Source organism: Magnolia sinica, chromosome 15 (genome assembly GCF_029962835.1).
Source record: "Magnolia sinica isolate HGM2019 chromosome 15, MsV1, whole genome shotgun sequence".
NCBI classification, from domain to species: domain Eukaryota; kingdom Viridiplantae; phylum Streptophyta; class Magnoliopsida; order Magnoliales; family Magnoliaceae; genus Magnolia; species Magnolia sinica.
Window position 1 is genome coordinate 77374211 of NC_080587.1, and position 17524 is coordinate 77391734.

The window sequence follows — 17524 nt, forward strand, 5'->3', positions numbered from 1 at the left end:
AAGAAACAGACGTAGAAATAGAAAAGACTTCCAAAACGATAGGGACTAAATAAGAAGAAGAGGCATCCACAAAAGAGATCTCTATCCCTTGTTCCATAGAAAATAAGGATCCAGACAAACTATACGGGAATCAATGGTTTCAAGAAAATTGGAAGTTGGAAATACTTAAAGAGGATAGAGACCTGTTTTGGATTGAAAAGCCTCTTCTGACTCTTCTTTTCAACTATAAACGATGGAATTGTCCATTGCAATATATAAAAAAAATAATCGCTTTGAGAAAACATTGAGTGGGGCAAGCTAGAAAATTGATCGAGGGAAATATTCAATTTAGCAAGGGAAACATGAAATTCAGCAGGGAAAACATGAAATTGAGCGGGGAAAACTTGAATTTCAATGGGGAAAACATGAAATTGAGGAGGGCAAACTAGAAAATCAGCGAGGCAAGCTACAAATTGAGCGGGGTAAGCATGAAATTGAGCAGGGCAAACTAGAAAATCAGCAGGGCAAACTAGAAATTCAACGGGGCAAACTGGAAAATCAGCGGGGCAAACATGAAATTGAGCGAGGGAAACTGAAAAATCAGCGAGGCAAAATAGAAAATCAGCGGGGCAAACTAGAAAATCAGCGGGGCAAACATGAAAATCAACAGGGCAAACATGAAATTCAGCGGGGCAAACTAGACAATCAGCGGGGCAAAGTTAATGAATAATTTCATGGCTTGAGCCGAAAAATCCAAACATATCCAATGTTCAAATGGACCACACCACATGAAATTTTGAATTGAACTTCTAATGTTGATCATTTCTTAGGGCCCATAAAAGTTTTGGATCAAGCTTATAATTGTGTTTTTTTTTATTAATCCATGTCTGTATGATCTTATGAATATGTTTGATAACAAACAGACATCACTGTTGGGGCGACTATGGTTTCAACGGTGAAAATCATTATGCCCACTGTTTCCCGTGGTATGATCCACTTGATCTTTTGATATGCTTCAATTTGGGGCTAAACCCCTTAAAATAGATGGCAAAACGGATGGACGACGTGGATATACTACATACATTCAATGTGGGCCCAACTGAGTTTACTTAGTACAATGGGAGAGTACTGACTAACTCAGTACGCAATCCGATTATGTTTGCTACGCCCCACAATGATGTTTTATTTGTAATACATCATGCTCATCGGATTATGTAATACCCCTTCGTTTTCATCGGAATATGTATACACCAAAACCCCAGATGTGGAAGGGAACCTAAACATTGAGGGAGGGAACCTAGACATTGAGCAGGATAAACATGAAATTGAATAGGGCAAACATCAAATTCAACGAAGGAAACATTAAATTCAGCGGGGTAAACATGAAATTCATCGAGGAAAACAAGAAATTGATCGAGGCAAACTTGATTTTCAGCAGGGGAAACATGAAATTCAGCAGGGCAAATCATGAAATTGAGCGGGACAAACATGAAATTGAGCGGGGGAAACATGAAATCAGCGGGGCAAACTAGAAAATCATAATGCCCACTGATTCCCGTGGTATGATCCACTTGATCTTTTAATATGCTTCAATTTGGGGCTTAACCCATTAAAATAGATGGAACAACGGATGGACGGCATGGATATACTACGTACATTCAATGTGGGCCCAACTGAGTTTAAAATATACATGTGCTGGGGTCCTTACTCTTGCTCGGGTGGTAAACTCTCGGGAGTTTCAATTCCCGGTCAAGGGTTCGAGTACCCATAGGTGGTGAAATTCCACCAGCGTGAGTGTGTGGAGTGTGTGTGCATGTGTAATAATAATAAAAAAGATAAATATATATACCTATGCTACATGCTTTCTTCACTGGACCGACCATTTGCAGAAGAAGACAAAATGCTGATAAGGAGGGCCCACCAAAAGGGTTTTTTTGGTCTTTCTACCGGAAACGCAGTGAGGAAAGGGGGTGAAAGCAACGGCAGTGAAAGCAGTAGTGGAAAGGGAGAGTAAAAGCAAACAGAGGAAATGGAGAGGAAAATCCGTTTCTGTGAAAAGGAGGGGTATTTTCGTCTTGGAATTTGATGTCCATACGAGGAGCTTTAAGTGCGTATTGTAAGTTTGTAATGCTTCAAAAAAAAAAAAAACCGCTAGATAAAAGGTGGGGTCCACAGTGGTAAATTTCTCTTTACTTAATGTTATCTCTCCTCGTGTAATGCTCTATCCATGTGCTGTTGGAAATCGAGGTGCATTGCCTAAAAAAGCCTTCTTATCAAGAGAAGATAGGTAGGGCCCACTGTGATGTTTGTGATAAATTTAGACATGGGCCAATTTTGCTAGATCATGTGCAAAAATAAAAAAGGAGGATTAAACGTTTACCCATCGAAACATTCATGGGTTACAAAAGTTCTTGATCAATTTAATATTTCTGTTTGCAGTTCATCCCAGTAAAAATGGCTTTATGAACAGTATGAATGGCATATAAACATTGCGGTAGATCCTAGGGAGGTTTCAACGGTAGTCATTCCCTTACCCATTTTTTTCAGTCGTGCGGCCCACATGAATTTTGGATTTGTTTCATTTTTTGTCCTATTTTCTAACATGATCTAAAAAATGGATGGAGAGGATGGATTTGTTACAAATATCACAGTGGGCCCACTTAACTTCGGAGGAATTCCCATGGCACAGGCCTTTTCAATCCGCTGGAAATGGATCCGTTTCCGGTGCCAAGGAATGTCGGTTGGGTACTAACGTCGCCACTAGGGCAAGGGCTCCGTAGGGGCCATCGTGATGTATGGGTTTTATCCACGTCGTCTATCTATCTTGCCATACCATTTAGGTACAAGCCTAAAATTTAGGAAAATCAAGGCTCAAGTGGACCGCACCACCGGAAGTATCGGTGATAATGACACCCACCCTTGAAACTCTTTCATTGGGTCCACTCTAAGATTTTATCTGTTTGCTTTTTTTCATGCCTTAAGGTAACTGGAAAAACGGATGGATGGCGTGAACATCAATACATGCATCAAGTTGGGCCCCACAGTCAGGTACGCACCATTTTGAGTGAGGTCAAGGCGACACCTAATCTATTTCCAACGTATAAAGTGTCACTGATCTGGACTCGGGTTGCGTGGTGCAGTTCATATCAAGTCCCCGGTGCATTGACATGGCAAAATTCTGTAAGCCCTAACATGATTTGTGTGTTCCATCCACACCGTCCATCTATTTTTCCAAGATCATTTTAGGGGATGAACTAAAAAATAATGCAGATTCAAATCTCAAGTGAACCACACCATAGAAATCAGCGGGGATTCAATGCCTGCCATTGAAAACTTCTTAGGGGCCATGGAAGTTTTGGATCAAGCTGATATTTGGTGGGTTTCATATTGTCGTTATAGTGGGGACCACTTAAGCAAGTAAATCCATTTTCTTAATTGAAATAACTTTCACATGAAAAGGTTTACTAGCATTAACTACTCATCAAATTAGGAGAAAAAAAAAAGGAGGAATATTTATAAAGAAAACGGAATGACTAAACAAATTGTGCACATGTGATATATTCGGGTGATGCACCATATATCTTGGAAATCCGGTCCATTAATTTTGTAGGGTCCATTGTAAGCATGTGAAGGAAAATTTTTTTTTTATATGATCAATAGTATGATATCATTTCCAAGAAAAGTGAAATGTTAGAAATCTATTCTAACAGTCTACATTCAAGTTACATCTCTGACTCTAGTGATGATGACAATTTACTAATTTTTAGTACATAAAATATTACTGGGCCATATTTAATGAATGGGTTGGATCTATAACACATAATTCCCATCATACTTATGTAAAACTCAATGTCACGTATCCTCGAATATGGTGCATTACATGTGGATGAAAAGAGAAATCTTTGACATCTAATGCACGGCTAGTTGGACCAATTCAAATGGTCCAACTAGTTGTGTGTGAGCATATCTCTCTCTCTCTCTCTCTCTCTCTCTCTCTCTCTATATATATATATATATATGACTCGCTCAGCCGAGTCAGCAATCCAACTCGATGAGTCATGACATGTCGGGGCCAAGTCACTTTTATTACTGAGCCTCTCAGAGTCTCGGTTCAAAATATCACCGAGTCAAGTTGACTGAGACCACTTTCAAGTTAAGCCAGTGAATTTTACAGCTAAGGAGTAGAGAGATTGAATTGATTACCCATTAACTCTTTCTATCTCAAATTTTTATTTTTGACTAGAAATCTAAGTAGACACCGGCATGAATTTGGACAGACTATAAAACCATGGGGTCTACCTGTCAAGATCAGCGGTTCAGACTGCTCATCTAATGAGCTCAACCATACATGAATTTTAGGGCGCCACATAATCCCTTATATCTAAAGAATCTAGACTTCAATCAGTGGCCTAAAAAATGGACGGTCAAGAGAAAGATACATCAATGGTTCCACGTTCAGCAGTCCCCTCATCTGCACGGGGCAAAACAGACGAATGTCTCCCTTGCCCAGACTCTGTTGGGTTGCAACCGTGGATTAGCACATACCCGGACATGACCCGATTTCAACATGTCTGGATTTTTATTTTATTTTATCTTTCTCAGACCTGGATAAAAATCTGGTCCAGTTGGGTGTCAGTCCAGTTAGTTTTGATGGTAATATTATATTCTAACAAATGTGTATAAATGTGTGTTGAGGTTACAAAGCCACATGCATGCAAGAGAATCCGGTTACAAACCACACGTGTCAAAGTGGCACATGTGAGCCCACCATATAATGTTGTCATTTGACCCAACCCCAACTCGAATCCCAAGTCCAAGACCTGACCGGCACTTGACTGGTAACCAAACTAGGTCGGGATCCTCAAAAACAGGACTCAGACCCAGCAAGACCCAATCCCAATTAGCCCAGATATGAGTACTGTACGACCCCACTGGAATCCATACATTGACAGCCGTATGAATTTCACACAAAAAACCTCCCTCCCTCCCTCCCTCCCTCTCATTTTTTTTTTTTTTTTTTTTGGAGCAAGAAGCCCAGCACTCACTCAAAACAGAATGATATACATATACTAACTGCACATTGAAATATTACAGGCAACCATCTGTAGCATAGCAATTGATGATGTGAAAAGAAGGAAAGCACACCAAAAGCATGACCACTCTTCTTCATTCCGTGTCAGCTATGAAATCAGGTTGCTCGCCTTGGCACATATACTCATCACAAACCGATGCTGATCCCCAGTCCTTCCGGAGCCTGAATATGTCCTCAGTGAATGTTGAGCCCGATGACCCAATGAACACGTTTGACATGGCGCAGATCGTCTTATCCAGCATGGCTTCAACCTTGGGGGGGTAAAAAAAGGCATCCATATAGCTTAAACCCAAGTAGGTGAAAGGATAGTTCCCAACAAAAATCACCCATATAAAAATGTAGTTATGAGGTTTCTGAACTTCCACACATTATGTTCTGAGAAGTTCTGAGAAAATCTAAATGGCTGATTTGTGAGTCCACCGATAATAAATACATAAATGTTGGATCATGTCACAGACTCGAGACATTCCGACTCAAAGTTCAGTCAGGTCAGGAAGGAGTTCTTCATGCACTCCTTTGTCACCAGGTTCTACAGAAACCCAGTGACTGCCTGACCCAAGTCTGCATTGAGTCGATTATACGTTTATGAGTAATTGATCATTATAAATCTTGTTTGCGTTTGTTTAATTTGTTTCCTTTTATCTACTCTTTAGTTCACAGAAAGAAATGAATAAAAAGAAGCTCACCTGATCATCCCCACTGATGTGGTTCCTGTACAGCAATGCATCCCATTTCGAGGAGCTGTGACCTGGCCTTTTCACTAGAGGTATGGTCTTGCTATTCCGCATGGTTAGTGCCTGTAGAAGATCAGTTTCACTTTCAGCTGCATCTGTAGACAGATAAATTACTGGCGCATTGGCCCTCTCCACCACTCGAAGAATGCACTCTGCTGCCTGAGGAACCGGAAAAAAGCAGCTCTCCTTTTTCACATTGCTGAGGAGTAAAATACCTAACATTAGAAACATTACTGCAAGAGCAGTGACTTCCTGCAATCAATGAAGAAGAAAAAGCATACTATACGTTTTTTTTTTTTTTTTTGAAAGATACCGATTTTATTAGAACAAAACAGTGAAAAAGAAAAGTTAAACAAAAAGGAAAGAGAGAAAAACAACCCAAAGGAAACAAGAAAGGACAAAAATACAACCATGACAATTAAGGCACCCACTCCCTTATAAATTGATGAACTTTACAAATTACCACCAAAGCTGAGCTGCTTCTACTCTAGAAACAGGGATCATCTGTCTCCCCCCAAACAGACCAAAAACAGCTAATAAAGCAACTCTCCAGCAAGGAAAATCTTATTCCTTGGGCCACCCAAATGCCAAGATCAATACAAAACAGCGATTGAGATCGGCATCCCTAGCTAGGCAGCTGTGGATGAGAATATGATCCACTGACTCTGAATCCTTGAAACAGAGGAGGCAGATATTCAGAAGCACCATGCCCCTCTTGCAACTTTCGGAGGAACTCTAGAACCACAAATCAAAAGCATACCATACAGTGGAAATTGGGGGAATATATTTTTCAAATTTAATGATCATTAGTTGATGATACACATCTAAAAGTGGAGAAAATGGGACAGCAGATTGGCTTCCATATTTACTAATAACCAAGAAAAACAGACGTCAGGGAAAGAAAAGTTCTTACAGGCCACCAAGCTTTATTTGAGTAGAAACATTATCCACTGAATGACACAAGAGTAACAAAGAATCAAGGGTTTTGGATTGATGAACAAATACAGACCACCATCCACAAAAGCAAACAAATGGGATCAAATGGCTTGTGGAAAATCACCAGTGTTTTATTTACACGCCAAAATACTGTTGTTTGGCCTCTATTGCAGTCTAATCCATGACTGGATGGAATTTGCACTTGGCACTTTTTTTTTTCTTTTTTTCTTTGTGTGTGTGCAGGTGAAGAGATAGCGGTCACATATAAATCACCTTCTGATCATGGATAGAATAATGACAGATGCTCACAAAAGGCAATTTTGTGTCCGAGTCAAACACTAGAGCATTCCTTGTGGTTCACATAGATATCATTGTTAGGATAAAATTTTCGAGAATCATCAGAAAAAATGAGTAATTTAGTAATGAAAATCTAGATCTCTCCATATGGATCCATCAACTGTCAAAGAATTAAAAAACATACGCTGTTTGTCAACATATGGAGATCAAGCGGGAAAACTAACCCCATCCTCCATGCAGTAAATTGCAACATCAACACAGTCATCATATACATGTTGATTGCACCCAGTCACTGCTGCACCTATGGCAAACTCAGCTTGGATGACACAGGTAAACATGCAATCAGCCAGAGCTCATGCACAAAGCCGTTTAACTTCATTAAATCAATTATATTGCAGTCAATGCCCCTTATCATTTACCAGGTACATCACTGATTCCCAAGAAAGGATATATGACTCAAAGGATGAGATAGTATATGCATATTGATCAACTAGAAGAGCCAAGAGAAGGATCAAAGAAGAAAAAGAAAATAAAAGAATAGACAAGGCAAGAATAAGCGGCTCTAATCTAAAGCTGATCAACAATTTCAGTTCACCATTGTTCTATGGTAAAATTTCATCCGGTCCTTTTAAGTCAATGATTGTATAAGCTAACACAGAACAATAATCCATGAAATTATTGCAAGATATGGTCGTGTAGGTGAAAACTCAATGTTGTATTTCGAGCAGTCGAACAGACCTGTGAACATACCTGTGAACAGTATTTCGACCTGTCTAAACTGGCAGAAATCAGCCAACAAACAATCTGAAATTTCTTGTGGAATTTTGACCTGTTGACCAAAAAGGTCGACCCGATCGAACGATGCTGAATTTTGTCGATTTCTCCTTGGGTTTCTTCCTATCCATGTGTGTTAGGAATGTGCTCGATCCCTGTCCTACATCATACCCCTCCACTTGAAATAAACTCGTGCTCCAGTTTGGTTCACGATACGTGTTCTACTTCAAGTGCCGACATTTATTAGCATATTCCTTGTACTCTGCAGTAGGCTTCTCTGATCTCTCATGGACATCAACATGAGTAGTTTTTTTTTTTTTTTTTTGAAAGGTTACGATATTCATTAAACCAAAAACAAGAAAACAACAAAAGGAAGAAGAAAAAGAAAGAGAAAACAGAAAAGAACAACAAAAAAGCAAGAGGCTACGCTGAGATAGCGTCAGCCAACGAGAAAGGAAAAGTCTTCTTCCCTAAGGGATTCAACATAAGTGGCCCACTCAACCACCATCGACGAAACTTTGAGAGAAACGGCCTTGGCCGAGGAAGAGGCATTTCTAAAACATCTATTGTTTCTCTCAACCCAGACCGACCACCAAATCACTGGGAGAATCATCCTCCAGATCTGAGTCTTCTTCTTTTGGAATCTGATGCCGAGCCAAGCTTGAAGAAGATGATCCACAGAGCTAGAAATGCACCAACTGAGCTGAAATCTTCTAGCAAAATCCGCCCACATGTGAGAGACGAACGGGCAGTGAATTAATAAGTGGTCTATTGACTCCGCATTCTTCATACAGCACAGACAGATGTTGGGAAGAATCATTCCCCTTTTTTCCAGATTGTCTATGGTAAGTATCTTCTTGTTGACAACCAGCCAAGCAAAGGCGGTTATTTTGGGGGGCGCTGTGATAGGCCAAACGAGGGCCGAGGGATGGGAGGCGTCAGGCGATATAGGGTAAAGGATCCTTTTGTAGAATGATCGAACAGAGAAAACAGAGGACTTTTCCAATTTCCAAATAATTTTGTCATTGGCCTCGGGGCTGGGGAAGGATTTGTAGATGCACTCCAACAGATTTAGCCAGAATTGGGATTTCCCAATCTTCCAAATTCCTTCGACATTGGACTGACCACTCTGTCTTTCCGCCTATACAAGAATAGTTGTCGGCGACACTGACATCCTTATTGGAGGCTATCCGATAAATAGGGAAAAAAACATCTTTAAGCGGCCTGTTGCCGACCCAATGGTCCTTCCAGAAATTGATTGTCTCCCCTACCAAGCTCAAATCCAATGTTATTAAGGATCTCGTTTTGGATGAGAAGAATGCCTTTCCATAAGTTGGAGGCTCTATTAGCCAAAGAAGGGCAGGTCCACCACCCCCCTGGCGAACCGCCATACTTACCCTTAATCAAAGAATTCCATAAACTGCCATCCTCCAAACCCAGCCTCCATATCCACTTGCCAAGGAGAGCTTTGTTCATTCTCTTGAGGTCTCTGATTCCTGCTCCACCATTACTGTAAGGGCTGCAAGCATGTTTCCAGGCCATCAAGTGCATTCTCTTCTTGTCCTCTTTACCATGCCACAGGAAATCGCGGCGCAACTTGTCAATGGAAGCTAACACAGAAGCAGGACATTTGAATAAGGACATACAGTAGACGGGGAGGTTGGAGAGGGCTGATTTGATAAGCATTAGATGACCCCCGAGGGATAGAAAGCGGCATTGCCATTTAGCCAGAAATTTGTCGAACCTGTTGACCACTTTGCTCCAAGCAGATTTGGGAGGAGACCCTAAACACAGCGGTAAGCCGACGTAGGACGTCGGAAAAGAGTCTGCCCAACAGCCGAATCGATTAGCAAATGGGAGAGCTTCACCTTCTTCGAGGTTAACCCCATAAAGCTTAGATTTGCCCATATTGACCCGAAGACCAGAGAAGGCCTCGAAACACCGGATAGCTGTGCGCAGGTTGTCCATCTTCTCGGTGGAGGCCTCTGAAAAAATCATGATGTCATCTGCGAACTGAACGTGGGAAACCGGACTGCTTAAACCTTCAATATTAATGCCGCTTAAAATGCCTTCAGCCTGACCTTTGTGGAGCATACAAGAGAGAGCTTCACCCACGAGAAGGAATAAGAAGGGAGATAAAGGGTCCCCTTGTCTGAGACCCCTGCTGCCTTTAAAGTAACCCTTTGGCGAGCCGTTTAACAGCACAGAAAAAGAAGGCGATCGAATGCATTCAGCGATCCAACTGTTCCATCTTGCCCCGAACCCCATTCGCTGCATCATATACAAGAGGAAATCCCAATCGACGTGGTCGTAAGCCTTCTTGACATCCAGGCTGCAAAAAATGCTTTTGGATTCAGATCTGGAGGCAGAATGCAAGCATTCATTAGCGATGAGAGCGCAGTCGACATCAACATGAGTAGTTGCTACCCGAATTGTCATATTCTTCGTCGCAACACTTATTCTAAATAGTTTAGGCAATGGAAATAAGTTGAGTGTAGGTTTAGGAACTCGGGCATATATAACCTCAAATTAGGCCTGGTCAGTAGATTGACTCTTTGTGTCGTTGGAGACAAACTCAACCTGAGAAAAACCAATCTCCTGCATAGGGGATAATTCGTTAGGAAGTTCGATGAGCACAATCACCTTGAACTCTGGCAACACAGGTTTTACATCTCTTCTGGAATGGTCACGAACTCCACATCCACTTTCTTTTCTACTAGTGGCACCATCACTCCCGTCTCCTTAGAGTGTTTGATGAAATCCCATTCGTTTACGAGATGTTGCTTGTCCGCTTTAAAAGTATTGGATTGGTTCTTCCGCTGGCGAATCTGGCGGCCCGTCGCGACTCCTTCTCGACTAGGTCGGCTCTTGCCGACAAACAACCGGATTTCTCTACAAACCCCCTCACCGATTGGCTAATTTGTCGACAATTTTGGTATTGTTGGAACAATACTTGATCATAATCTCGAAAGAGGAATCGCGCGTATAACAACTGCTTCATCTGCAGCCACGTACAGATTGGCGCTTTTGTCTGTCTCATCCGCTCGAGTTGAAATTGTTCCTACCAAATTGAAGCTCTGCCCTTCAACTTGTAAACCACAAGCTTAACCTTTTTCTTTTCAACGACATCCATTTAATCAAAGAAGCGTTCGACTTCAAGTAGCCAATCGAAGAAGTCCTCGATGTGGAGTTAGCCGTTGAAACTAGGAAGGTCGACTTCATCCTGAATTCCCGATTCATCTGATCTATCCAATCAATGACTCATTTGGAATGTTGGGGGAATCATGTTGCTGGATTCCACCTTCTCGGGTGTGATTCTGCGATTCATCGTCAGCATTGCCCTATGATCAGCACGATTACGAATTCCAGTGCCTACCAGGGGTGGATCACGACCATGAACACGGAGTTGCCCTATGGCCTTCGTCATGCAATCGACGACAGCCTGCAGCCCTTGCATGACTTGCCAATACTCTCACTAGTCACTGCACTGTCTCGAAAGCTATCGCCATTAAAGTATAACTCCTTAAAGCATCGTCCATGAGATAGTGCCCGACCCGTCGTTAGAAGCCACTGATTCGAGGAAAAGCCTCTCTCCGATACCAACTGGCGTAGATAGGACATGATGAGGTTGATCATCGTCTTCCTTGATTGATAAATACCTTGAATCCACAAGGTGCTATTGAATCCACAACAGAAAAATCTCGAACCCACGAGAAGAAATAGAATTTCTACGAAGTTTTTAATTGATTTATTGAATTCATTATAAAAATGAGTTTAACACCCTTTAAATAACCCTAAACAAATTCTTAAAACGTAATCAAAGAGTTCTAATAAAATAAGTAAACAAATTCCAAAAAACGTGTAAATTTTTGCCATCTATCAACCTGTCGACTCGACAGGTCGAAACAACAAAAAAGTGTCCAGATATTTAAATAAAAAATTTGGTGATTTTCGACTTGTTGACCTGTTCTGTTGACCTGTCGAACAATATTTTGACTTGTCTAAACTAGCACAAATCATCCAGCAAGCAATCTGGAATTTCGGGCAGAATTTCAACTAGTCGACCACAAAGGTCGATCAGATCGAACTAGAGCTGGGCAAAGCTGATCCAATCAGACCCGATCCGACCCGATCCGAACCGAACCGACGGCCTGGATCGGTGCGGATCGGGTTAGGGATTTCAGATCCGAATAATTTTCGGATTTGGATCGGATCGTGGTCAATCGACCGATCCAATTCGATCAGATTCGACCTGATCCGGAGACTGAGGAGGATTTTAATGGAGGATATCCAATCATTATTGTTTTCCTGTGGTGTGGTCCACCTAAGATTTTTATCCCTCTAATATTTTGTATCAAGCCTTAAAATGATCTGTAAAAATGGATGAACAGCATCAATGAAATACATACATCATGGTGGGGCCCATCGATCACCGAACACAAGGAGTAGCCAATTCGTTTCCCTCAGCGTCAGTACCACGAAATCGAATTGCATACTGAGTTACTCATTACGCTTTTATCGCACTGAGTAAACTCAGTTGAGCATACCATGAATGTGTGTGGGTTATCCACGTCCTAGATCCGTTTTTCCAGCTAATTTTAGTGGTTGAGCCGAAAATTGAAGCATGCACAAAGCTCAAGTGGACCACACCACAGGAAACAGTGGGAATAATGACTTCCACCATTGAAACCTTTGTAGGCCCCACAGTGATGTGTATTTGTCATCCAACCTGTTCATACGATCACAAAGACATGGATGAAAGGAAAACACAAATAACAGATTGACCTAAAACTTCTGTGGCCCCTAAGAAATTTTCAACGGTATAATTTCAATTCACATTGTTTCCCGTAGTGAGGCCCACTTGAGATTTGGATATATTTTGTTTTTGGTCTAGAGCCCTTAAATTATCTTTTAAAATGGATGGACGGAGTGGATAAAATATGTAAATCATGGTGGACCCCACAGAGTTTACTCGGTATGCTTAGCGTGCTGAGTTACTCAGTACACAATCCGTGTCCCAGTACCAAGCACTAGCTACTGTGTTGTAGGCTGTAGCCTAGGCCAATTGGCTGTGGCGTGCGAAGAAGAAACTAACGCTCCTTGAGCTCTGAGTTGTACGAACGGTTCAAAGGAGATCAAAGTTATATGGGCCCACAATGATGTAGTTATTATATCTACACTGTTCATATATTTTTAGAAATCGTTGTAGAGCATTATTCAAAAAATGAAAAATATTAAAAGATCATCTGGATCACACCACAAATAGCAGCAGAGAATGATTTTCACAGTTAAACATTTTGTGTGGTCCACTTGATAGTTAGACCTGTCTTATTTTTCGTCACAAGCCTTATGACGAGCTCACCAAATGGATGGACGGTTTGGATATAACACATACCCCATGATTAGACCCACATAACTTGCTAACGTCGTTACAGCAAGTCCTTGCATGAAAAGCACTCACTGCCCCTTTCATGCAGTGCACGTCAACACGTGTTCGGTAAAAGCATGGATACGGTAGGGAGAGTTCTTTCAGAGCCATGTGGGGCCCACCTTGATGTATATGTTTTATCTAAGCCGTTCATCCATTTTGAAATATCATTTTAGGCCTTGAGCACAAAAAGGCAGTATATTGAAGGCTGAAGTAGACCACACCACATGAAACAGTTGGATTAAATTCATACGATCCGAATCCTACCGAACCCGATCCGACTCGGTTTCCTTGACCGAGTCGGACTCAGTTCGGGTCAGGTCAACCATGCATCGGATCGGTCCGAGTCAGGTGACCTAGACTCGGTCCCTGATCGGATCGAGTTCGGGTCAGGCCATTGAGACTTCGGATCGGGTCGATTTGGATACAATACGATCCGATCCGGACCGATGCCCAGCTCTAGATCGAACTATGCTGAATTTTGTCGATTTCTCTTTGGGTTTCTTCTAATCTATGTGTATTAGGAATGTGCTTGATTCCCGTCCTACATCATTAAGAGGGCTAGTTGGGGGAATTCGTAGTTCATGCTCAACAGGCTCATTTGGCATTGGATGCTCTAGACATCAATGGTTTGCAAATTCCTCTTCAGGATAGCTAGCAATGGTTGTGCAAAGAAGTGTAGTCTGTGGCATGACCCTATTGGCTTGCAAGTTCTATTGGCAATCATGTATCTTGATTTTTGAGCAGCAAACCTACTCAAACTCAAAAGGGAAATTTTATAGGATAGCTATAAGACCAACCATGCTCTATGGCTCAAGATGTAGGGCAATTGAGGAACAACATGTTCAGAAGATGATTGTGGCTGAAATTAGGATGTTGAGATGAATGAGTGGCAAGAGGAGGAAGGATAGAATTAGAAATGAATGCATTAGAGGGAACTTAGGAGCATAACCACTAGGTAATGGGATGAAGGAAAGTAGACTTAGATGGTTTGGTCATGTGCAATGAAGACCAAGAACCACGCAGTTAAAATGAGTGAGTTGGTACATGTTGAAGTCTTTTAAGGTGCAAGGGGAAGGCCCAATAGGATGTAGATGGAGGTCATAAGATGACCTATGGTCTAACTCAGGTCATGGCCCTTGAGAGAGTGGAATGGCGGAACTTTCATGTTCTTTGGTGCTTCGTGCTTCATGGTTTGAATGGCAACTGCCCTTCAATAACCTATAATGGGCCAGGAGGGTTGGTGCCTAACTGGTGTCAATGTGATCCTCTGCTAGTGCTACAGACAATTCCAAGAGCCCAAATAAAAGAGGACAGTTGATGCTTGGTGGGCAGTCAATTGTAAAACTTTTGCAATCTGCCGTTTAACCAAGAGAACATGGCTAAGCACCTGAAACAGTGCTTGAGGATCTTTAGCGGCTATGACCAACAAAAATTAAAGACTTTGGCTAGCTTTAAAGTCGAAGGAGTTGCACTCACTCAGCTTTGGAGTTACTTTTTTCTTCTTTCATCTTAGACAGTGGTACCCAATTCTTAAAAGGAATAAGATACAGATTTTCACAGCTGCAAAGATTGAAGCAGGCAAGGATCTGAAAAGATTGGTTTAGTTTTTCCTAGTGCATACGCTAACTTCAGCACATAGAAACAATAACCAAAACCCCAACCCTCAGAAGTTCTCTATCATGAAAAGTTTCAAAGACGTAGGTTAAAGCTTATCCAGAGAGAAAATAAAAAACAAATATTTAAACACACTTAGTGGTCTCTTGCATGACAAAGTCAAAACCTATTACTAACAAAGTTGATGGGCAGTATCTTTCAACCACTCAGCAGCAATAGCTAGTGGAAGTTGTGACTCGTACAATCCTACTGTATCCATAGGCCCAATTCAAATATTGCCAACTACTAAATGCAAGATAATGCCATTCATCCTCAACATAGAATCTAAAATTGTGAAACAGAGAGAATGGGAAAGCATACCAAAACTTCAAAAATCCATGTCGTCGGAAGTGCAAAGCTATATAGTTCACTCCCAAGAAAGTCTGTACAAACCGCTGGGCTGTAAGGACAATAAGCTGACTTGGTTGGATGACAGTTTGGCATTTGTGAGCAAGTGGGCCACCTGGCTGCATCACCCATTCTTCCTCCACATTAGCATAGAACATATCCCCAATTGCAAGAACTTCATCATCGCAAGAAAACTTCGGCATTATATCTCCAATGACCCTCTTCTTTGCTTCCTCAGACTTGGCATCCTCAGGCCAAGCGGCTTCCAATTTACCCATAGAAAGCCCCAAAGACTTCAACCTCTTGACATGTTCGTTGTCCACAAAACAAGGAGGCACTGCTATGTAACAGATAAACCTATCTATATGCAAGTGATTCTTCTTTATTTCCACAAATTCTTCAAAGGATATGACAACCTTCCTTCCAAAGCATTTGTTTATTTGATTAAAGTCTATAATGTGACTGTAATGGTAATCGAATTTTGGGCTCGGGAAAACTAGTATGCGGTTGAGAAGAGCTGCGAAGAACATGTGCTTCTGTAAGCATATCAAATGGTTAGACATCTGACCTGACAAGCAAATCGTGAACAGGTATCGGTTGGCTTTTGGCTTCCATTCGATTGTTCTTCCCACCGTTCGATCAGCTTTCTGGCATGTGTTCAGGCTGAAACTGCCTAATGCAGGGCCCACATTTTCCGCTACTGACTCTGATGTGTTCCCTGCATGGTGAACGGACAGCAAAGTCTGTTGAATCTCCTTATTTAGCTTAATCTGATTAAGCAACGCTGATCTGAAATCATCAAACGAAATTGACGGGGAACAATCATCTATTTGGTGCGTCGAATTCGAATCCAAAGAGGAATTCAAATTTGAATTCGAAGAATTGCACTTTGAATAGGTCAATGTACGATTCCAAAGATTGAAAAGCGCTAATTGCTGATTCCTTAACAGGTAGAGGGCTTGCAGTTCTGATTCCTGCATCCGGTTGCTGCCATGAGAATTGACGTGGACAGTTGAAAAGGTAGGGAAAATATGGGGAAGATCCACGGAGTAGACGATGAAAATGAGGAGAAGTGGAATGCAGATTGCGAATAGGTATTTCTTGTTGGATGTGAAGTCCCGCACGAAGCAGGTTTTGAATTTTCCGATCTCGAAGGTGGAGCGGTGGATCTGGTTCGTTGAATTTGGACTGATGAAGTTGCCTCGCTCGTCTTCTTCTCCGTTGTATGATTCTCGATCCATTTCTCCGCTCAAAGGAGGACCTCCAGCATGAAATCCCCGGGAGAGAACGGCTGTGATTGATCTTGATTTGTTTGAGGGTTTAGACAGACACACACACACACACAGAGAGAGAGAGAGAGAGAGAGAGAGAGAGAGAGCAGCGTTTATTCGGTTTTGAGTGGGGGAGGTGAAATGTCAGTTCTCTCTCTCTCAAAGCGTCGCGCGGTTTCGAGACATCTCAGAGGGAGCCCTGCTACAATGCGCTTGATGCGTTGATGGGCACGGCTCAGCTCTCTCACCTAACAAACGGGGGAGCGGATTAGGTGCGGTCCCGGCCTCACCGAAGAACGTGCGTCTCTTACCATGGTTCCACCTTGATGTATTTATTCTATATACACTCCGTCCATCCGTTTTACCAGATCATTTTAACGAATGAGCCAAAAAAAAAACTAAGAAGATCTAAATTTCCGGTAGACCATGCTATTTGGAAAAAGTAGTGATTGAACGCCCTCCCATTAAATACTTCTTAAGGCCCACCGTAGTATTTCCGCAATGTTTATTTGCCATCTAACTTGTTGAAAGGATCTTCTAAACTGAAAACCAAAAAACAAATATCAGCTTGATTCAAAACTTTCGTGGCCCATTAATGGTCAATTACCACTGTTTTCTGTGGTATGGTCCATGTGAAGTTGGATCTGCTTCATTTTTCTAGCTCAATGTTCTAAAGTGATCTGGCCAAACGGATGGACAGCGTAGTGGGCCCCATGGTAAGGGCCGTACCGTCTTTGGTGAGTCCACCTAATCCGCTCCCCGTAAACGTGGATTGCCTACTGAGTTACTCAGTACGCTCTTATCCTTGAGTAAACTCAGTTGGGCCCACCTTGAATATATGTGGTCTATCCAGGCCGTCCATCCCTTTTTCCGTCTAATTTAAGGGGTCCACTGGAAACGGTGGGGATAATGATTTCCACTGTCGAAACCTTTCTAGGCCCCAAAGTGATGTTTATTTGTCATCCAACCTGTTCATGAGATCATATAGAAATAGATGAAGGGAAAACAA

The 17524-nt window shown here is 41.9% G+C and overlaps 1 protein-coding gene across 1 annotated transcript; it reads right to left on the reverse strand.

Moving 5' to 3' along the window:
- Positions 1 to 5020: 5020 nt before the first annotated feature.
- LOC131227227 (O-fucosyltransferase 36-like) lies at positions 5021 to 16607 on the reverse strand. Its single transcript, XM_058222977.1, has 3 exons — positions 15218 to 16607; positions 5758 to 6004; positions 5021 to 5322 (listed from the first exon to the last, which is right to left on the reverse strand). Exons 1-3 carry the CDS (start codon positions 16483 to 16485, stop codon positions 5146 to 5148), a joined length of 1692 nt encoding a protein of 563 aa, XP_058078960.1. The 5' UTR covers positions 16486 to 16607; the 3' UTR covers positions 5021 to 5145.
- Between the last annotated feature and the right edge of the window lie 917 nt (positions 16608 to 17524).